The 24123-nt window shown below is 42.4% G+C and overlaps 1 protein-coding gene and 1 long non-coding RNA gene across 2 annotated transcripts in view; both read left to right on the top strand.

Annotated features, from left to right (window-relative positions):
- Positions 1-6582: 6582 nt before the first annotated feature.
- Positions 6583-8200, top strand: LOC116374302 (uncharacterized). Its single transcript, XR_004210157.1, has 2 exons — positions 6583-7486; positions 7592-8200. It is a non-coding gene; the product is annotated as an uncharacterized LOC116374302 (long non-coding RNA).
- A 4236-nt stretch (positions 8201-12436) lies between these two features.
- The window catches only part of LOC109893299 (synaptic vesicle membrane protein VAT-1 homolog), a 45592-nt gene continuing 33905 nt past the window's right edge, over positions 12437-24123 (top strand). Inside the window, exons 1-2 of the mRNA XM_031827284.1 lie at positions 12437-13179; positions 21323-21530. Of these exons, the coding sequence (XP_031683144.1) occupies positions 12760-13179; positions 21323-21530 (628 nt within the window). The 5' untranslated portion in view covers positions 12437-12759. The remainder of the gene's footprint in view (positions 13180-21322; positions 21531-24123) is intronic.

The raw sequence follows: 24123 nt of genomic DNA, 5'->3' as shown, positions 1-24123 counted from the left end.
ATTATTCTATTTTTGATCGATTGGCGTTGACTTTTCAAATCACATCTGCAGAGTTAGCTCCTGGGAAACGTTGCATTTCTTCAGCCATTCCTGGACCTGCGACCAAAAACAATGACTCTCTTCACAGCAAAATCTTCAGAGCTGGGAAGGTTGTATCCCACATATAAAATTATTTTAGCATATCAGTCCATGTGCCATGGAATCGGTAGATCAAAACTATTTTGTAATCAATATGGCTGTCAATTTTTTGGTCTTTAAATGAAACTGGTATGTGTTATTTATTACATGCAGGGCCGACAGACAAGTTCCTTACTTTTTTTCCCCTTCCAATTGCCTTTTCCATTTTTGCAGTAATGCCGCAATGTTAGTTGCAATTTTGGGTAGAGCAGAGATTTCCATATATTTTTGTTTGCTGCATGCGTGACATAACTCCACCAGTCCTATTTATGATAGAATTTAGAAAGATTATACCTTTTTTAAACATTTGATTATATTTTAAATATAATTTAGTACATTTGAGTTTAACCACAATATTTGCTATATTATTTGTTCTGTCTTTTCTGGTGGATTAAATTGAAACTGCATCCAACTTTCAATGGCTTGTTTTAAAAATAACGATATTTTGGAGATTATTTTGTTTTCAAATAACCGAAAATGAGAAATTGTAATCTGAGTAAAGGGAAAAAGGCCATTGTTGAACACGGGGTGAGACATTCTTACTAATTTGCTAGAGAACCAGTTTTAAGTATAACTTTTGTATGACTGACACCTTTAGTGAGAGGTCTAATACTTTAATATTTAATCATTTCTGCCCTCCGAATTCATATTCATTATATAAATAGGCCCTTCTAATTTTGTCTGGCTTGCCATTCCAAATAAAATTGAATATTTTTTGCTCATATAATTTTTTAAAAACAGGTCGCTAGGTGTAGGCAAGATCATAAGCAAATAAATCAACTGGGATATGACTAAAGAGTTAATCAGGGTGATTTTTCCACAAATAGAGAGATATTTTCCTTTCCATGGTAGCAACATTAACTTTCTATAAAAATGCATAGGAGTGAGATAATTTCTTTACTTCGGTATATGTATACGAAGTATGTCCACATCCCCGTTGTATTTTTTGTGATCCAATACGTAATATAATTTGGTTGTAATCCAGAGAGGTTAGAAAAAGTATCTAGATCATCTATGAGGATGTGGAGGGATCCAAATTGTGGATTTAAAAGAAAACATGAATCATCAGCATACAATGACAACTTTGTTTTTAGGCCCTGGATTTCTAACCCCTTAATATTACTGTTGGATCTGATTTTAATTGCTAACATTTTGATGGCAATAATAAATAGATATGCCGATAGTGGACATCCTTGTTTTACTCCTCTTGACAGTTTAAAACTTTCTGAGAAGTAGCCAATATTTACTATTTTACACCTAGGGTTACTATAAATAACTTTAAGCCATTTTATAAGATTTATATAAACTCCAGTCGTACTTTATCAAAGGCCTTTTCAAAGTCAGCTATGAATACAATGGCCCGGTTTCCCAGATTTGTTATAATGTTATATTGTTTCCAGTACTTGTCTTGGGCTCCCGGGTGGCACAGCGGTCCAAGGCATTGCATCTCAGTGCTCGAGGGTTAGCTACAGACACTGGTTTGACCCCTGGGGACATCTATCAATGTCATCTCCAATCCCATAATTTAATTGATATGTCACTGTCTGTGTTGTTGACCTGAATTGAGAAAAGCACACAATTTGTTAAAGGCCCAGTGGAGTAAAAATCTTGATTTTCCTGTGTATACTATATACTTCCACACTATGAGGTTGGAATAATACTGTGAAATTGTGAAAATTATGATAATGCCATTTTAGTGTTAAGCACTGTTTGAAAAGACGGCCTGACATTTCAGCCTCGTTTTGGTGGGATGGAATATTTACCACCATCAACAGGCAGTAAAATAGTTAATAGACTAATAAGAAAGAGAGTTCCAAACCAAAAACAGCTAGTTTTCAGTTTTCCCCTCCTCACTCAGACTACTCCCAGTCTGTCCGAGCAAAATTCTTTCTTGAGAAGTTGCTCTTTGCTAATGTAATGGGGGTCAGTGTACTGCAAACAGCTTAGCTTCCTAGACTGCTCCACACTGGGCTCGAACTGGTGATCTCTGCTTTGCAATGCATGCAAATGCCATATTTTATTGGGATGGGATGGTCTTAATTCACAACAAACAAAACAATATATACAGTTGAAGTCGGAAGTTAACATACACCTTAGGCAAAAACATTTAAACTCAGTTTCACAATCCTGACATTTAATCCAAGTAAAAATTCCCTGTCTTAGGTCAGGTAGGATCACCACTTTATTTTAAGAATGTGAAATGTCCGAATAATAGCAGAGAGAATTATTTATTTCAGCTTTTATTTCTTTCATCACATTCCCAGTGGGTCAGAAGTTTGCATACACTCTGTTAGTATTTGGTAGCATTGCCTTTAAATTGTTTAATAGGTGACGCTGCCACCTCCGTGCTTCATGGTTGGGATGGTGCTCTTCGGCTTGCAAGCGTCCCCCTTTTTCCTCCAAACATAACGATGGACATTCTGGCCAAACAGTTCTATTTTTGTTTCATCAGACCAGAGGACATTTCTCCAAAAAGTACGATCTTTGTCCCCATGTGCAGTTGCAAACCGTAGTCTGGCTTTTTTATGTCAGTTTAGGAGCAGTGGCTTCTTCCTTTCTGAGCTGCCTTTCAGGTTATGTCAATATAGGACTCATTTTACTGTGGATATAGATACTTTTGTATGTGATTCCTCCAGCATCTTCACAAGGTCCTTTGTTGTTGTTCTGGGATTGATTTGCACTTTTCGCACCAAAGTACGTTAATCTCTAGGATCTCTAGGAACGCATCTCCTTCCTGAGCGGTATGACGGCTGTGTGGTCCCATGGTGTTTATACTTGCGTACTATTGTTTGAACAGATGAACATGGTATCTTCAGGCGTTTGGAAATTGCTCCCAAGGATGAACCAGATGTGTGGAGGTCTACAATTTGTTTTCTGAGGACTTGGCTGATTGCTTTTGATTTTCCCATGATGTTAAGCAAAGGTGCACTAAGTTTGAAGTTAGGCCTTGAAATACATCCACAGGTACACCTCCAATTGACTCAAATGATGTCAATTAATCTATCAGAAGCTTCTAAAGCCATGACATCAGTTTCTGGAATTTTCCAAGCTGTTTAAAGGCACATTCAACTTAGTGTATGTAAACTTCTGACCCACTGGAATTGTGATAGAGTGAATTATAAGTGAAATAATCTGTCTGTAAACAATTATTGGAAAAATGACTTGTGTCATGCACAAAGTAAATGTCCTAACCTATGTGTATGTGACCAATAAAGTACAGTTTGATTTGATTTAAACGTGTGAAATGAACCAACTTATCTGCTGAAAGTTCTGGTTCTGCTGGTCCGAGTGCTGTGTATGTGTCGGTGTGAAATGACAGATCAGCTACTGTGGTGCAGTCGAGGTAGGAAGCAAACAGAGAAAGACACACTCAGGCACACTAACACAGCTCATGTAACCTAATACTGCCAGTTAGGCCTAATATTTTGGAATATATGGAATATATTTAATATCTACTGTAGTAGGCTAATTAGGGAAGGGAGATTTGGGGTAACATTTAGACAATAGGCTATAGGATAACAAGTTGTTAGACTGGCTTTTATAACACAAATAGTACCAGTCAAACGTTTGGACACACCTACTCATTCAAGGGTTTTTCTTTATTTTTACTATTTTTTACATTGTAGAAGAAGAAGAAGATCATCAAGGACAACAACCACCCGAGCCACTGCCTGTTCTCCCCGCTATCATCCAGAAGGCGAGGTCAGTACAGGTGCATCAAAGCTGGGACCGAGAGACTGAAAAACAGCTTCTATCTCAAGGCCATCAGACTTTTAAACAGCCACCACTAACATTGAGTGGCTGCTGCCAACACACTGACTCAACTCCAGCCACTTTAATAATTGGAATTGATGTAAAATGATGTAAAATATATCACTAGCCACTTTAAACAATGCTACCTAATATAATGTTTACATACCCTACATTATTCATCTCATATGTATATGTATATACTGTACTCTATATCATCTACTGCATCTTTATGTAATACATGTATCACTAGCCACTTTAAACTATGCCACTTTGTTTACATACTCATCTCATATGTATATACTGCACTCAATACCATCTACTGTATCTTGCCTATGCCGCTCTGTACCATCACTCACTCATATATCTTTATGTACATATTCTTATCCCCTTACACTTGTGTCTATAAGGTAGTAGTTTTGGAATTGTTAGCTAGATTACTTGTTGGTTATTACTGCATTGTCGGAACTAGAAGCACAAGCATTTCGCTACACTCGCATTAACATCTGCTAACCATTTGTATGTGACAAATAACATTTTGATTTGATTTGATTTGAATAGTAGTGAAGACATCTGTCACGCCCTGACCTTAGAGATCCTTATTTATTCTCTATGTTTTGTTAGGTCAGGGTGTGACTCGGGTGAGAAAATCTATGTTTTCTATTTCTTTGTTGTTTTTGCTGAGTGTGGTTCCCAATCAGAGGCAGCTGTCTATCGCTGTCTCTGATTGGGGATCATATATAAGTTGTGATCTTCCGTTTGGGTTTTGTGGGGTGTTATTTTCTGTTTATTGTCTGTGCCTGACAGAACTGTTCGCTTTCGTTTTTGAATTTGTTGTTTTTGTTTGTGTTTCTTGAAAATAAATATCATGAACACTTTCCACGCTGCTCTTTGGTCCACTCTTCCTTCAAACAACGAAAGGCATCACAACATCAAAACTATGAAATAACACATATGGAATCATGTAGTTACCAAAAAAGTGTAAACAAATCTAAGTATATTTTAGATTCTTCAAAGTAGCCACCATTTGCCTTTACAGCTTTGCACACTCTTGGCATTCTCTCAGCAAGCTTCACCTGGAATGCTTTTCCAACAGTCTTGCAGGAGTTCTCACATATGCTGAGCACTTATTGGCTGCTTTTCCTTCACTCTTCACTCTGCGGTCCAACTCATCCCAAACCATCTCAATTGAGTTGAGGTCAGGTGATTGTGGAGGCCAGGTCATCTGGTGCAGCACTATATCACACTTCTTCCTTTTCAAATGGCCCTTACACAGCCTGTAGGTATTTTGGGTCATTGTCCTGTTGAAAAACAAATGATAGTCCCACTAAGCGCAAACCAGATGGGATGGCGTATCGCTGCAGAATGCTGTGGTAGCCATGCTTGTTAAATGTGTCTGAAATTTAAAAAAAATCTATGACAGTGTCACCAGCAAAGCACCCCTACACCATCACACCTCCTCCTCCATGCTTCACTGTGGGAACCACAAATGCGGAGATCATCCATTCACCTACTCTGCGTCTCACAAAGACAGCAGTTGGAACCAAAAATCTCAAATTTGGACTCATCAGACCAAAGGACAGATTTCCGGTCTAATGTCTGTTGCTTGTGTTTCTTGGATGACACAAGTCTCTTCTTCTTATTGGTGTCCTTTGCAGAAATTTGACCATGAAGGCCTGATTCATGCAGTCTTCTCTGAACAGTTGATGTTGAGATGTGTCTGTTACTGGAACTCTGTGAAGCATTTATTTGGGCTGCAATTTCTGAGGCTGGCAACTCGAATGAACTTATTCTCTGCAGCAGAGGTAAATTTGGGTCTTCCTTTCCTGTGGCGGTCCTCATGAGAGCCAGTTTCATTATAGCGCTTGATGGTTTTTGCGGATTGAAATTTTCCTTATTGATTGACCTTCATGATGGACTGTCGTTTCTCTTTGCTTGTTTGAGCTGTTCTTGCCATAATATGGACTGTCTTTTACCAAATAGGGCTATCTTCTGTATTCCACCCCTACCTTGTCACAACACAACTGATTGGCTCAAACGCATTAAGAAGGAACAAAATTCCACAAATTAACTTCTAACAAGGCACACCTGTTAATTGAAATGCATTCCAGGTGACTACCTCATGAAGCTGGTTGAGATAATGCCAAGAGTGTGCAAAGTTATCTTCAAAGCAAAGGGTGGCTACTTTGTTAAACACTTTTTTGGTTACTACATGATTCCATATGTGTTATTTCATAGTTTTGATGTCTTCACTGTTATTCTACAATGTAGAAAATAGTAAAAAATAAAGAAAACCGTTGATAGCATCTACTAGACATATACTGTATACAGTGCATTTCACTAAACACAATTCCTCATGTATTTCAATAAAGGTCAATTCGGGGTCTGTGTATTTTAATTGTTTTATCAATGTTTATTCACTTCTGAATCTCAGTCTCTTCAGTCCAGCTAGTGGGTTTATGAGCTGTTGTAAGTAGTGACTCTGTCACGTCTACTCCCACTCCTCCCCTCCAGCAATCAACTTCTCCGGTAATCATTACGCACACCTGGCATCAATCATTATGCGCACCTGCACGTCATCATGAGGCACATGTGGACTACATTACCTCACTTATTACGTCCCCTATATCTGGCACTCCCTTAGGTTCTTTCCCCAGTCAGTATTGTTCCTGTGTTTATGCGTAGACACTACTGTTATGTTGTCTTATTCCATGTTTTTTGTTTTATTATTATGGGCCTGGTTCTTTACCACACTGGACCTGCGGAATGCATACAGTCTCATCCGCATCCGGGAGGGGATGAATGGAAGACTGCATTTAGCACAATGTCTGGCCACCTCGATTACTTGGTGATGCCATTTGGCTTAGCCAGCTCCATCAGTATTCCAGGCATTCGTTAACAAGGTGTTCAGGGACATGCTCGGATGCCAGGTGGTCCTGTATATCAATGACATCCTGGTCTACTCGGCTATGCTGGAGGATCACATGGAATGCCTCCTGGCTAACCGCCTGCTCGTCAAGGCTGAGAAGTGCCAATTTCATCAGAAGGCTGTCTCCTTAGGCTACCATGGCCAGGCCCAACCACCATAAAAGGGTTACAATGGTGTTTAGCGTTTTCCAACTTCTACCTCCGTTTCATCAGGAGCTCCAGATCCGTTGCCGCCCCTCTCACCTCTCTCCTCAAGGGTCGTCCCCGTAGGTTGGTGTGGAGCCCAGCAGCCGACGAGGCCTTACGTCGATTTGAGGGACGCTTCACCTGTGCCCCATTGCTCAAACTCCCAGATCCCATGATATCCTTTGTGGTGGAGGCTTCAGAGGTGGGCGTGGGGGCAGTTCTGTCTCAACGACAGGGTAATCTACAGAAATGGTATCTGTGCGCACATTACTCTAAGAAGCTGTCACCTGCAGAGAGGAATTACGATGTATGTGACCGAGATGTCCTGGTGGTGAAATTGGCATTAAAGGAGTGGAGACACAAGCTGGAGGGTGCCAAGGAACCATTCACCATCCTCTACCAGGAACCTCCCACTCCGCCTGCCCTGCAAGAAGCTGAGCCCCCGGTTTGTGGGGCCGTTCAAAGTTCTCCGGAGGGTCACCGAGGTCACGTATAGGTTACAGCTTCCCAGTGATTACCGTATCTCACCTTTTCATGTCTCCCTTCTCAGACTGGTGGTTCCTGATTCCCTAGCTGATGCGGTCCCCCAAGACACCCCTCCACCCCCCCCCCCCCTGGACATCGAGGGGGGTCCGGCCTATGCCGTCAGATCTCTACTGGACTTTTGTCGTCATGGGGGTCAGCTCCAGTACCTGGTGGACTGGGAAGGGTATGGCCCAAAGGAGCGATGTTGGGTTCCGGTGGAGGACATTCTGGATCCCAACATCATACGTGATTTCCACCTTCGCTGCATGGACCGGCCTGCTCCTCATCCTAGGGGCTGTCCTTCTGGTCGGCGTCATCCTGTGGCTGGAGCCGCGCGTTGGGGGGGATACTGTCATGTTTACTCCCAATCCTCCCATCCAGCATTCGACGTTGCTGGTATACTAACCACCGGTCCTGGGATCCATCTTTACGCACACCTGGCATCAATCATTACGCGCACCTGCACGTCATCATGAGGCACATCTGGACTCCATTACCTCACTTATTACCTCCCCTATATCTGGCACTCCCTTAGGTTCTTTCCCCGGTCAGTATTGTTCCTGTGTTTATGCGTGGACGCTACTGTTATGTTGTCCCGTTCCTTGTTTATTGTTTTATTAAACATTGCACCTGCTTCTCGACTCTCAGCGTCTCCGTTACAGACTCTAGTGTCGGATTATATTTCATAGCCAAGGAAGGCTGGAAAGTCCCACCTATATCCCCCTCCTTTAAATCGCTGAAAGGCCTGTCACTACTTGGCAGAAATATATGCATACGCGCACGACACTGTCAAACGAAGCCCATCGCTTCTATCCACATAAACTAGTTGTAGCATCGTTCTTTGACGAACACACAAGGTTGAATATTGAATTCATTAGAAGAGAAGGAGACTGCCCCTTCCTTAATGTAGCCATTGGCTGTATTATACAACCAAAACATTAAGGAACTGGCAGTGTCTCTCACTCTCTTTCTCTCTCTCCGTTTTCTTCTATTGAATTATATGTAGCCTAACACTTAGTTAAGTGGGTAGGGGGGAACACTTGACATGCTATAATTTGAACTATGTAGTTAGGCTGTTATTAGGTATGATTTTCCTCTTTGTTTATTCATTCACAACTATGATGGGTAACATTTTATTTTAAGGGTCAATAATAAACCATTTATTACCGTTCTCACAAAAGATGGGCATGCCATTGGTAGACATTCCTGCAGTACCTGGTAAAATAACAAGCACACATCACAGGATGTTTAAGAAAATATACATGTGTGAATAACTACCTAATATTGACAAAGGGTGCAGTAATGATTAATAAACGCTGAGCAAACGTTTTGTTAATGCCTTATACATTATTTATTATGGACTCTTAAAACAAAGTGTTACCCAGCACAGAACAGACAGCTCAGCTGCTGCTGCAGCAGTCAAGTGTAGTGGACATTTTTTTTTTTTTTTTTTTTTGTAGTGGACATAGGGAGAAAAGAGAGAGAGGGAGAGATATGTACTGCCAGTGTATTGATGTTTTGACTCTATAGTATATACAGTGCATTCGGAAAGTATTCAGACCCCTTGAATTTTTCCACATTTTGTTAAGTTACAGCCTTATTCTAAAATGGATGAAATAAAAACAACATTTTACCTCATCAATCTACACACAATATGCCATAATGACAAAGCAAAAACAGTTTTTTAGAAATGTTTGCAAATGTATTAAAAATAAAAAACTTAAATATTACATTACTTACAGTTGAAGTCAAGTTTACATACACTTAGGTTGGAGTCATTAAAACCTCATTTTTCAACCACAACACAAATGTCTTTTTAACAAACTATAGTTTTGGCTAGTCGGTAAGGACATCTACTTTGTGCATGACACAAGTCATTTTTCCATTAATTTTTTACAGTCAGATTATTTCACTTATAATTCACTGTATCACAATTCCGGTGGGTCAGAAATTTACATACACTAAGTTGAATGTGGCTTTAAACAGCTTGGAAAATTACAGAAAGTTATGTCATGGCTTTCGAAACTCCTGATAGGCTAATTGACATGATTTGAGTCAATTTGAGGTGTACCTTTGGATGTATTTCAAGGCCTACCTTCAAACTCAATGCATCTTTGCTTGCCATCATGGGAAAATCAAAAGAAATCAGCCAAGGCCTCAGAAAAAAATGTGTAGACCACATGTCTGGTTCATCCTTGGGAGCAATTTTTAAATGCCTGAAGGTACGACATTCATCTGTACAAACAATAGTACACAAGTATAAACACCATGGGACTACTCAGCCGTCATACCGCTCAGGAAGGAGACGATTTCTGTCTCCTAGAGATGACCGTACTTTGGTGCGAAAAGTGCAAATCAATCCCAGAACAACAGCATAGGACCTTGTGAAGATGCTGAAGGAAACAGGCACACAAGTATCTATTTCCACAGTAAAACGAGTCTTATATCGACATAACCTGAAAGGCCGTTCAGCAAGGAAGAAACCACTGCTCCAAAACCGCCATAAAAAATCCAGACTACGGTTTGCAACTGCACATGGGGACAAAGATTGTACTTTTTGTAGAAATGTCCTCTGGTCTGATGAAACAAAAATAGAACTGCTTGTCCATAAGGACCATCGTTATGTTTGGAGGAAAAAGGGGGAGGCTTGCAAGCCGAAGAACACCATCCCAACCGTGAATCACCGGGATGGCAGCATCATGTTGTGGGGGTGTTTTGCTGCAGTAGGGACTGGTGCACTTCACAAAATAGATGGCATCATGAGGGGGGGAAATGATGTGGATATATTGAAGCAACATCTGAAGACATCAGTCAGGAAGTTAAAGCTTGGTCGCAAATGGGTCTTCCAAATGGACATTGACCCCAAGCATACTTCCAAAGTTGTGGCAAAATGGCTTAAGGACAACAAAGTCAAGGTATTGGAGTGGCCATCACAAAGCACTGACCTCAATCCTATATAACATTTGTGGGCAGAACTGAAAAAGTGTGTGCTGGCAAGGAGGACTAGAAACTTGACTCAGTTACTCAGAATCCCAGAGCTTGTGGAAGGCTAAAAGTTTGACCCAAGTTAAACAATTGAAAGGCAATGCTACCAAATACTAATTGAGCGTATGTAAACTTCTGACCCACTGGGAATGTGATGAAAGAAATAAAAGCTGAAATAAATCATTCTCTCTACTATTATTTTGACATTTCACATTCTTAAAATAAAATTGTGATCCTAACTGACCTAAGACAGGGATTTTTTACTATGATTAAATGTCAGGAATTGTGAAAAACTTAGTTTAAATATATTTGGCTAAGGTGTATGTAAACGTCCGACTTCAACTGTAAGTATTGATACCCTTTACTCAGTACTTTGTTGAAGCACCTTTGGCAATGATTACAGCCTCTTCTTGGGTATGACGCTACAAGCTTGGTACACCTGTATTTGGGGGGTTTCCCCCATTCTTCTCTGCATATCCTCTCGTGATATGTCAGTTTGGATGGGGAGTGTTGCTACACAACTATTTTCAGGTCTCTCCAGAGATGTTAGATCGGGTTCAAGTCCGGGCTTTGGCTGGACCACTCAAGGACATTCAGAGACTTGTCCCATCTTGGCTGTGTGCTTAGGGTCATTGTGCTGTTAGAAGGTGAACCTTCACCGCAGTCTGAGGTCTTGAGCCCTCTGGAGCAGGTTTTCATCAAGGATCTCTCTGTACTTTGCTCCGTTCATCTTTTTCTGATTGCTCAGTTTTGCCGGGCGGTCAGAGTCTTGGTGGTTCTTGGGGACCTTCAATGCTGCAGAAACGTTTTGGTGCCCTTCCCCAGATCTGTCCCTTGACACAATCCTGTCTCGGAGCTCTACAGACAATTCCTTCGACCTCAAGGATTAGTTTTTGCTCTGACATGCACTGTCAAATGTGGGACCTTATAGAGACAGGTGTGTTGCCTTACCAAATCATGTCCAATCAATTGAATTTGCCACAGGTGGACTCCAATCAAGTTATAGAAACATCAAGGATGATCAATGGAAACAGGATGCACTTGAGCTAAATTTTGAGTCTCATAGCAAAGGGTTTGTCTACTTATGTGAAAAAGGTATTTTTTTTAAATACATTTGCAAAAATGTATAAAATCCTGTTTTTGCTTTACCATTATGGGGTATTGTGTGTAGATTAATAAGGAACAATATGTATTTAATCCATTTTAGAACAAGGCTGAAATGTAACAAAATGTGGAAAAGGTCAAAGGGTCTGAAAATGTTCTGAATAGTAATAGTAATAGTAATTAACCATTAAGATAAGGGGGGAACAGGTATGACAGCCAGACACTTGTATTTGCAATGTAAGTAGTAAGGCTTTCACAAGGTCTCTATTAGGCATGTATTCAGTAATCTTTCTTCTTTATCTAATAAATGTGTTTATTCATTCACAACTAGAATGTTGCTGGGCCCCGCACAGGCAGTGTGGTCCCATCGTCTTCTGATACCAGTGCTGTGGGAAAGGATGCTAGGCTTTGCAGAGACAGCCCAGAGTTGAGTGTATTGGAGGAAAGAAGAAAACAGAGACACAGATGTACTGCCAGTTCCTTAAAATGGTGGCTCTGTATGTAATAGCAATTACCACATAGGTGTGACAGACAGACAGAGTGACAACAGATGAGAACAAGAACAAGAAGCACAGACAGTACAGTAAAGGTTGAGAAATGCTGTACTATAGTTGATTATGTCATTTTGCATTAGCATTTTTGCGCGGGGTTGTGGGCTGGTGTGAAATGACAGTGCTGAATTTTTGTCCCAGCCCGCCCCTGGCTATGTCGAAACGTATATAGGCGGACACAGCCCGTTTGTCTATAAAATCCACTTGTCGTTCCTCCTCCTCAGTGACTCCGCTCTCCGGGTTTTCTAGCTTGCCTCCTTCTCGTCCCACTCACACACACTGTCAGAGCGCGGAGTTGACACCCTCTGGCCACTGTAGCCGTTGCGAGGCAGCCTGCTCTTTCCTCAGCTGAAGCTCTCATTGACTCGGGTCTGTGTCCTCATGCAAGGCTGCTGAAGAAGCTCTGAGAATCAGTTTTTTTCTTCTCTCTTTGCTCCTGACTCACTCAGATCGGACTCATCAACGCTTCATTACAGCAAAGCTCCTAAAGACAAGAGGATAAAAGTGAACGTTTAATTTCAAGACTTGTCACTGTCTACTAATACTCTTCACAATGTCTGGCGATGATGCACCTGCTCAGCAGCAAAACGCCGAGGAAACAAAGCAAGATAATAAACCCAGCGAGGAGCCAAAAGCTGAGTCCAAGCCGGAGTCCCCACCAGTCAGTTCCAACGAGGCGGCAGCCACACCGGCGGCGACCGAGAAGGTCCCCGAGGAAGAGCAGTTCACCTACCGCTCTCTGGTCCTTTCCGGCTACGGGGGCTATGATAAGGTGAAACTGCAGGTGAAGAAGGGGAAGCCGGCACTCAAGGCCGGAGAAGTCATGGTGCGGGTCAAGGCATGCGGGCTGAACTTTGCCGACCTGCTGGCCCGGCAGGGTCTGTACGACCGGCTGCCGTCCCCACCTGTCACGCCAGGGATGGAGTGCTCCGGGGAGATCGAGGCTGTGGGAGAAGAGGTGACGGATAGAAAAGTAAGCGCGCCACATCCTCTCTGTTCTCTCCTCTCCATCTCTCTCGCTTCACCTGCTTCTGAAGCCTCTGTCTTAGAAATGATTTAGCTTACTCCTATGATTGCCTAGTAAACCAGATCATTTGACAATTTCCAATGAACAATAATATTAAGTTGTCGGCTACTTTGTTCCAAAGAAAGCACATTTGGTTAACTCATTTCTTAAGGCATTTGGGTTCATATCAGGATGCTGTTTGATTTAGGGCGTGTCAGTCTTTGCTATTCATTTGAATTGACAATTCCGTCTCACATGTGTTCATGTTAGTCATCTATTACCAGCTTCACCATCATCATCATCATCATCACCACATTCAACACTAAAAGCCCAGACCAATACATTTGAATATGAATGTAATCTGATTTCAGAATATGACTGTCTATTTGTCCAAAGTCTCAAAATGACCAGAGAGTTGGAACAATGATAGCCCACAAGAATAATGTCGCCTAATTTCGCAGCTAAATGCTTTGGAGGGTTATTGCTAGCCCAGTCACTGGTGCGTAAATGGAGAGCATAGCAGCAGAATACTCACTCAATCTTCTGAGTGGAAAGTTACAAGACGAGGAGTGCATTTGTTTTTTTATGCTTCCAGCAAAGGACCCAATTGTTTAATTGGCAGTGAGTTCAATGAAGCCAGCGCCCCTCGTCTACCGACAATAAAAAAATGAGTTGCTTTGCGCACCGGAGATTGACAGCTCCAAATTGTGAGTCGCGCCATCCGCTAGACAGCTAACCTGCTGAAAGGCGTGTAAGCACTCGGTTCTGTGGATTTGGAGAGATTACAATGCTATCTCTACGTTTAGGGGATAGAAAAGACGAGATAATTAAACCTTTTTAAAAACATTCCGCATGTGACACTTTGGAGCACCGTTTCGGGGATAGGAGGGAGGTGGTGGGGCGGGTGCGACTCCACGCAGTAGTGACACCGTTGCCTTTGTTACGGAGAGCGACAGTGGCTCACGCACTAAGCGAACGGAAAGGGCGAGGCGCAAGACCAGGAGAAGCCGAAGATTTAAATGATTACTCGCGATCTTTGTCAACAGACATGTCTTTGGGAAAGTCACAAATCACCAACCATTCAATCTTCTGATTTTTTATTGATTTTAAATTAATATTGCTATATTCTGCATACCACGCCCATTAAACAGCATCTATTTTTAGGGTATACACGGACCATACCAAACATTAGGAACACCTACCTAATATTGAGTTGCACCCCCCTTTGCCCTCAGCACAGCCTCAGTTCGTGGAGGCATAGACTCTGCAAGGTGTGGAAAGTGTTCCACAGGGATGCTGGTCCATGTTGACTCTAATGCTTTCCACAGTTATGTCAAGGTGGCTGGATGTACTTTGGGTGGTGGACCATTCTTGATACACACGGGAAACTTTTGAGCATGAAAAACCCAGGAGAGTTGCAGTTCTTGACACAAACCAGTGCACCTGGCACTTACTACCATACCCAATTCATAGGCACTTAAATCTTTTATCTTGCCCTTTCACCCTCTGAATGGCACACATACCCAATTCATGTCTCAATTGTCTCAAGGCTTAAAAACCCTTCTTCAACCTGACTCCTCCCTTTCATCTACACTGATTGAAGTGGATTTAACAGGTGACATCAATAATGGATCTTAGCTTTCACCTGGATTCACCTGGTCAGTCTGTGTCTTGGGTAGAGCAGGTGTTCTTAATGTTTTGTACACTCAGTGTATTTCCGTACTACGAATATTTTGAAAGGACTGTATTATTTTGCTTATCTGCTTATCTATCCTATGTCTTCACATAAATCCACTGTCATATAATCAGCATTATTTGTATGATAATAACATTGCCTATGCATTGATCATTCCAGGCTACCTCTCCTTGTTTGAATAGTGTGATGAGTCATGTTTTACTGCCAGTTATATTACTGACGGCATGGCAACGCCAACCACATCCTTTCAATGGAGCTAATAGCAACATATTGTGCATAACGACCCTTTAAATCTCTTCATTTTATAACAATATGACAATTTAGGCATATAGTAGCCTAGAGATATTGTTGCTATATTATTTGAACCTGAGACCGAACACCATCTCAGATCAAACTCTATGACAAAATCACAATGTTCACTAAGCACAAAGACTTGATGTATATTCATTGCTATTTTTAAAACACCAATCATATGTTCTGATGTTATAACCCTGCTGTAAACCTATATTGCTCTTAAACAATTGATTAACCTAAAATGACAAAACTCATTGACATGAAGACAAATTGACCCAGGTCTAGACTAATTAAAATAAGAACACTCTGCATTTGTTGCATTTGAACCATGTCAGCAAGAGCCATTAAAGCACGAAAGAGAAGGTGCCACATCAGTCCAACCCTATACTTTATATAATGCCCAGAGGCCCTGGTCAAAAGTAGTGCACTATATAGAGATTAGGGTGTATTTTGGGAAGTACACTAATAAGATCAGTGCACCTCTGTCTCAGCAGGGAGTGGTTGTGTCCCTGAAATCCACTGGACCTGAACATCTGTAGGGATAAGATGAGCATATAGAAGCGTCTATATACCAGAGTTATTGGCTCTGTGTCGGTCTTTGACAGCACAATGGTCTTAGACATCATAATATATGATACGACCCATGTCCTGTTATATACTTCCCAGGCCTCACTGCACTTTGTTATTCATGCAGATTGGATTAGAAGGTCACACACACACACACACACACACACACACACACACACACACACACACACACACACACACACACACACACACACACACACTGCAGTCCCCATACACTCTGCAGTCCCCATACTACCCCTACCTTCCCCCAACTCCTACTCCCTAAATTAAGAGCCAATCTTCCTAATGGATAGAGATCTCTGTGTTTTGGCAGGAGGGAGTTCACAGAGAATGTGCTGACCTTAGTTGCAGTCACTGTTTTTGGGAGGCTTCTGTTCTCTCTCTCTCTCTCTCTCTCTCTCTCTCTCTCTCTCTCCTCTCTCACACACAAACATAGACTCACAGACAAATGCACACATACACACACGCTGTCACTGAGTCTGCAGTGACACAGTGACTAGAAGTAGGTTACAGTTTTTTCTCAATTGCTAAAACACTAAAACCCATTGGCTGAACAAAGTTCTCAGTTGCCTGGACTCATTTAGCTAATTATGCAGTCTGTTGTCAATACCTTAAACCATTTCACATGGTCAAACACAATTAGCAGATCTCACTTAGACTTTCCAGCAAAACTCTAAACACATTCTCATTCTCAAAACACATTCTGCACTCTAATGCACATGTCATCCATACTGGTAAACACATTCTGCACTCTAATGCACATGTCATCCATACTGGTAAACACATTCTGCACTCTAATGCACATGTCATCCATACTGGTAAACACATTCTGCACTCTAATGCACATGTCATCCATACTGGTAAACACATTCTGCACTCTAATGCACATGTCATCCATACTGGTAAACACATTCTGCACTCTAATGCACATGTCATCCATACTGGTAAACACAAGTGGCAACAATCAAATACAAATAGAGAACATATGTCATTGATTGAACACAACCACTCAAAATGGATTTAACCTGTTTCAAATGATGCGACACAACCAATATAAACCAGTTCAGAGAGCAAACAGGTTGTTGAAGGTGGGAAGGAGAAAGTCTGAGAATGGATACTCTAGTACAGTGCATTGTAGGCTGTATACTGTACAATGGATGAATTATATGGCCCTGAACATTGTGCTTTCCATTTATTAACAGTACTGACTGCTCAATAGATTTTGACTGGTTGCAGGTTCATATCAACAAAGAACAAGAATTACAGTATCACAGAGACAAAGGACAAGATTGTGAGATGCAGGGTACAGTACTGTAAAAATAGGGGTACAAGGAGGAGGAAGAACAAAATACAAAATTGCAAAGAGCAAAGCAGAGTAGTAATTTCTGATACATTTTGAGCTACTATGATAGAACATGTTTTCGTTCATCAAAAGACAATGACGGAAAAATATGAATATTTTTTTAAAATTAAAAATGTACTTCTCCCTGAGGATTGTATGTTTTGAACAATGTGTTTTCTATTTTTCGGTGTATTGTTTACTGACTGCTTGAGAGTGTATATCATTTTGATCACTTTCTTTATGGTTTGAGAGCAGTGTTTGATTTTGAACACAGGTAAAACTGTTTTGAGGCGAATGTTTCATTTTGCCAGAGGAGTCAGAGGTTATGTAAATAGTGCTTGAGGATGAGGTTTTGTGTTGAATGTTTTCAGGAAATGGAGCAAGGTTTCAGAAATGGTGTTTTAGCATTTGAGAAAAACTGTAATACAACAGTGACATCACCCCGAATAACCGCACGAGCAGTGCGGGGAAAGAGCGAGTAAGTGACAAAAAGAGGGAAATATCCCAAATGACACTCTATTACTCATGACTGACAATCCTCGATCAGCACTTTTTTTCACTAAACCCTTTCCTTTTTTGAGAGTATAAGCTTTAGCTGAGCTCTGGTAGGACCTGACCCATATGTTCTCAATTATCTCCCTCCGGCCCACATTGTCAGTCTGGTATTTCCTCCGTCCCTCCTACCTCGCTCCGTTCCGTCCCTCTTGTCCTCCTTTTCACTACAGATGGGAAGCACACTCGTAGCATGCGTTTTGCACAATCTGTCTTGATAGTCGGCCTTAAACAACAAAAGGGAGGAGAGAATCAGACGCCTGGAAACTTGGAGACAAACAGACGTCGTATTTCTGAGTTGTCGTTCTTGGTCCCTCTCGGTTCTGTTGAGGTTTTTTGAGAGTGTGTGCTTTCATCATTGTTATAATTAAGCAATAAGGCCCAAGGAGGTGTGGTATATGGCCAATATACCACGGCTAAGGGCTGTCCTTATGCACGATGCAACGCGGAGTGCCTGAATACAGTCCTTAGCCGTGGTATATAGGCCATATACCACAAACCCGACATGACTTATTGCTATTAGAAACTGGTTACCAGCGTAGTTAGAGCAGTATAAATAAATGTTTTGTCATACCTGTGGTACACGGTCTGATATGCCATGGCTGTCAGCCATTCTGCATTCAGAGCTCAAACCATCCAGTTTATAACAACTATTATAACCTGGGTGGTTCGAGGCCTGAATGTTGAGCAAAACCATGGGTCTGACAAAACTTGTGTTTTTCTGCTCTAGTTGCATTGGTAACCAGTTTCTAATAGCAATAAGACATCTCGGGGGTTTGTAGTATATGGTCAATACACCACAGCTAAGGGCTGTGACCAGGCACTCCGCGTTGCGTTGTGCTTAAGAACAGCTCTTAGCCATGGTATATTGGCCATATACCACACTCTCTCGGGCCTTATTGCCTAATTATAACACTGCCGAAAGCACACACACTCAAAAAAACTCCACAGAACCGAGAGGGACCAAGAAAGACCACACAGAAATACGACGTCTGTACGTCTCCAAGTTTGTTACCGTAAACAGTTCTAGCCTATCAGTAACAAGACTTGCTGTCGCGGTACCGTTGTCATGGTAACGGCTGCAATGGTAGAAAGAGCAGGTAGAAAGCACAGATTATAGGTCAAACTCAAGGTAGGTTCCATCCGTGAACAGGGCGGGGCCGTGATCCTGACACATATAATGCTCCATGGATGACCCTCTCAGTCTCACACGGTTCACACATCAGCAGACTGAAGGGTTTATCAGAGTCCAAAACGTGTCGGCGTACGCACAGTGGTTGTTCTAGAATATTGGACCGTTGACCTTTCAGACTTTGGAAGTTCCAACATGGCTCAAGCAATTTCTCCAACTGTCAACACATTCAAATGAATAGAGGAAGCGTGCCGGAGACGCGTTCGCTGGGAATTATGGGGAAGTGCGCATTTGGCCTCTGTGTGTCAACCGTGGATGGTGTTCTCAGAGCCGTGTAGCTATGTCACAATGGGACGCCTATGATTTACGCTTAACAATGTTAGACGAAAACACTGCTGACACAACACAGTAGGATGAATACATTGTCCTTTGTCCTTTAGTCTAACCTAGGCTCCATGAGAAAATTAAGGAGCCATATGGAGTTCACAGCTACTCCTCCAGTTGAGACTAGAATCCATGATCTAACCAATTGGGGGCAAAAGTTGATGAGCTCGTCAAACCACATAACCTCTGACTTGTAGCCCACATACCCCCAAACCTGAATCACTAGTTGATAAAGACCAGTGGTGTACAGCAGCTGACTACAAGGCTCTTTGAGGAGCTCCCCCTCATACACTGTGTGGTGACTTCATTAGAGGCTGGAGAGTCAAGGGGGGGGGGGGGGGAGAGAATTAGGAGGGGGGTCACAGAGTAACAAGTGCTGTGATAGACAAGTCACAATGAGGACTTTGGCCAAGAGTGTGTTTGAGTGGGAGTATGTTCTGTGTGTGTGTGTCTTGTTCTTCTGTTTGCGTGTGTGCATGTGTGTGTGTTCTTCTCCTGTGTGTGTGTGTGTGTGTGTGTGTGTGTGTGTGTGTGTGTGTGTGTGTGTGTGTGTGTGTGTGTGTGTTTGTGTGACGGTGACTCACATGCCTCACATGGGCACACAATACTTGCCGATGTAGTTGAATGTGAGGGTTGAGTCATCAGCGTGTTTCCTGCTAGGCTCCAACGCCTCCGCCTATTGATCCTACCTGCCTTACTGGAGCTCCAATTAACAGACTGGGGGCAATGAGTTTCACCACAGACACAGGGAGACGGAGAGAAGGACAGGCAGAGGGAAAGAAAGATGAAGACTGATAGAAAAGGAGTGAAAGAGAGAAAGAGGAAGGACTCAAAACGCATCAGCTTGAGACGGGGATATAAAGAGAGGGAGAGTGAATGAGAGGGAAGAGGGAGATCTCTCTAATTGGAGTGGATAGACAGACAGCGAGGCGCATCGCTCCCTCCAGACCATTAGAGAGGCCCGGGCGGGCGGGAGGATGGTGGGGAGGCTTGGGCGGGAGGAGTGGGTTTGTTCCCAGGAGGAGAGAGCTTGTCTTGTGCTCAACCATGGAGAAGAATCTGGCAGGGCCGCTGATGAGTGGAGAGTGGCCAGGGGAGAAGATGGGACCCATTGTCCTGTCTCACTGATGAGGAAGAGGGGAAACGGGCAACTCCTCGCACAGGGCCCATGGAGGGAGGTGGAGAGAAGGAGATAGAGAAAGGGTGACAGGAGGAGGGAGGGAGATTTTAAAAAGCGTGGGTAAAGGAGATACTGTACAAGACAGAGTGAGACAGAGAGAGAGACAATCAGAAGAGATACTGAAGGAGTAAGAGGGAGAGACAGCGCGGAAAAGTGACAGGTTGAGGGAAAGGGAGAGGAGTAGAACGAGGGAAGGAAGGAGTCAGATGGATGTAGAGGTGGGGTGGAGAAGGGAGGAGGAAGAAAACAGGAAGAATGTTAGAATGCAGTGGTGGGCTCTGTTTCCTGTGTCCCTGGTGTTTCCCTCCCTGATTGGCCAGTCCCTCGGCAGGGGGGGATGTTTACAATGGGGCTCTTCCTCCTGGACAGACAGGAGAGGGTCGGAGGTTCCTGCTGCTCTGATAAGCCCGAATGGGGACACGACGCCCAAAATGACAAGCAAGGGAGAGGAGGGGGGTTGGGGTGATAAGGAGGGAGGTGATAATTGTCAGAGAGAGAGGAGTAGCAGTGGGGGCTAATGCCACATCATGTTATGATGTTGACTGTTGTCACAGTGTGTGGTCCTATATAACAAACAACTAATGACAAAATAACTAACCTGACCTCCACAGTATTTGCATTGTGAGATTTGTAAAATTCCCCCCAACACCAAACCACAAAACAGCTGATCCCTTGCTTTCCATAAACATAGCCACTTGTAACTTGTGAACTAAATGACATGTCTACAGTAGATATACACTAGTTAGGGTTGCAAAATCCCACTAACTTTACCCACATTCCCAGGTTTTCTCCAAATCCTGTTTGGATCCAGGATTTCCTGCCTATTCCCTCCTGATTCTGTGAATCTTCCAAACAGGATTCTTGGAAACCCTAGGAATTGTCAGAAATGTACTGGGATTTTGTAACCTTATAGTAAACCATGACTCTTTCCCGTCCATGCAGGTGGGTGACAAGGTGTTGGTGCTGAACCGCTGTGGGCTGTGGCAGGAGGTGGCCGTGGTGCCCGCTACCCACACGTTCCTCATCCCAGAGGGAATGACTTTTGAGGAAGCCGCCGCCCTCCCCGTCAACTACATCACCGCCTACATGATGCTGTTTGACTTTGGCAACCTGAGGCCCAACCAGAGCATCCTCATTCACTCTGCTGCAGGTAGGAACCAATCACCATAGACACCTGGGTAGGTAGGAACCAATCACCATAAACACTGTGTAAGTAGGAACCAATCGCCATCACTGGTATAGGGACAGAGCATAGAACAAGACACACATCCCATAAAATTAAATCATGAGTGACCCATAGAATTATAGTAAGTACTATTGTAATTGTAATCCAGTGACACACTTATTTCTTATTATAAACTGGGTGGTTTGAGCCCTGAATTCTGATTGGCTGAAAGGCATGGTATATCAGACCGTATACCACAGGTATGACAACATTTTTAGTTTTACTGCTCTAATTACATTGGTAACTAGTTTATAATAGCAATAAGACTCCTCGGGGCTTTGTGATATATGGCCAATATACCACGGTTAAGGGCTGTGTCCAGGAACTCCGTGTTGTGTCGCAACGCGGAGTGCCTGGACATGGCCCTTAGCCGTGGTATATTGGCCATATACCACACCTCCTCTGGCCTTATTGCATACGTATACACCTGCAGGCCAGCAGGGGGGTCTCTGTCATTCAAAGGAACAATATGAATACATATATGAATACATTCCTGAATACAATATGAATACATTCCTTGGGAAAACACAGTGATAGGTCTTGAATGGTGTATAGTGCTAAACCCATAGTCCAGTCCAGGTCAAGAATGTTGTGTACTATGAACCCAAGGAAATGCATCAATCTGTATTGTTCCATAGCTCCTGTCTATGATTGTGTATTATAACTATGTGAATTACGAAAAGGAGTAATATTGTAGATACTATGTAAGAGTATTGCAAATACCACTTAAGATCCAACCCTGTGTGTGTCAGTACTGAGTAGAGCAGAGAAGTGGTGAGAGTTGGGGTTGGAGGAGCACCTGTCACCTGGCTTTGGGGGTCAGAGTGCACTGTATGGGTGGAGGAATGGGGGAATGGGGGAGTGAGGGGGTGTAAGCACCTGGGTATGGGTGTGTTGAGGTTTTGAGTGTTTTTGAGCGTAAGAGAGTGAGTGTCTCCGTTGTGTGTCAAGGACAAGCCCAGCTGGTCAAAATGGAAGACAGTTATTTTTTTATTCTTCCTGTGCATACAGTACATGCATGTGTGCAGCGTGCATCTGTTATGTGTCAACACATTAAAATCACGTCATCATTTCCTCAATCAAAGTTTGAACCGACAGATGTAGCCTATTGAATGTCATTGTAGAATAGGCCTATGTATAAAATGCATCCTCCAATTGCAACTTCTTTCTACTGGTATGCCCACACAATGTTCTATTTGTAATACCCTCAAACACCAACATGGGCATACCTAATTTCAAAATAGGCCATCATCACTGTCAATCGTGAATGATAATTCTTCACGTTTTACCGGTGAAACATCCAAACTGCATCTGCATCTGTGTCAGTAAAATGAAAATGAATCATTATGTTATCTTCCGAGACATTGATTCAGCTTTTATCCAAGCATCATTGTGAGAAGTGCTAATATCTTATTTGTAATAATAACAAGTGACGACCAGGACTATTAGGCGTAGGTAACATGTCTTGATGAGTGTTATTAAGTGATTGGACAGCCCTTCCGGGTGCTAAAAAGACAGCGCCAGAATCGCGTAATGATGTTAAAGAAGTTGAAACAACTTGTGTTGCTGAAGGACAGCTCTGTCATTCGGCCAGTTCAGGAACAGACAACAATAATTTGCAGTATAGCCTAATAAGCCTATGACTACGTGGGATAGCTATTTGTAGGCTATAGCCTAATCTAAATATAAATACATATAGCTTAAAATCATTGCACTGTTTGAGAGGAGAGCTTTTGTTCCGAGTTGGCATTTCATTACATGATACGCTGTATCATAAATCAACATTGATTTGATTAGCTTGAACACATGGTTACAATATACTAGAGGTCGACCGATTAATCGGAATGGCCAATTAATTAGGGTCATTTCAAGTTTTCATAATCGGAAATCTGTATTTTTGGACACCGATTTGGCCGATTATTATTTTTATGTTTATATTTATTTTTACACCTTTATTTAATCTTTATTTAACTAGGCAAGTCAGTTAAGAACACATTCTTATTTTAAATGACGGCCTAGGAATGGTGGGTAAGCTAGCATTAAACTTATCTTATAAAAAACAATCAATCAATCATAATCACTAGTTAACTACACATGGTTGATGATATTAATAGTTTATCTACCGTGTCCTGCGTTGCATATAATCTGACTGAGCATACAAGCATACAAGTATCTGACTGAGCGGTGGTAGGCAGCAGCAGGCTTGTAAGCATTCATTCAAACAGCACTTTCGTGCGTTTTGCCATCAGCTCTTCGTTATGCGTCAAGCATTGCGCTGTTTATGACTTCAAGCCCATCAACTCCCGAGATAAGGCTGTGTAACTGATGTGAAATGGCTAGCTAGTTAGCGAGGTGCGCGCTAATAGCGTTTCAAACATCACTCGCTCTGAGACTTGGAGTAGTTGTTCCCCTTGCTCTGCATGGGTAACGCTGCTTCGAGGGTGGCTGTTGTCGTTGTGTTCCTGGTTCGAGCCCAGGGAGGAGTGGGACGGAAGCTATACTGTTACACTGGCAATAC

The sequence above is a fragment of the Oncorhynchus kisutch genome, linkage group LG6 (assembly GCF_002021735.2).
Source record: "Oncorhynchus kisutch isolate 150728-3 linkage group LG6, Okis_V2, whole genome shotgun sequence".
In the NCBI taxonomy this organism is placed as follows: Eukaryota; Metazoa; Chordata; class Actinopteri; order Salmoniformes; family Salmonidae; genus Oncorhynchus; species Oncorhynchus kisutch.
This window is presented reverse-complemented; position numbering and strand designations above follow the sequence as displayed.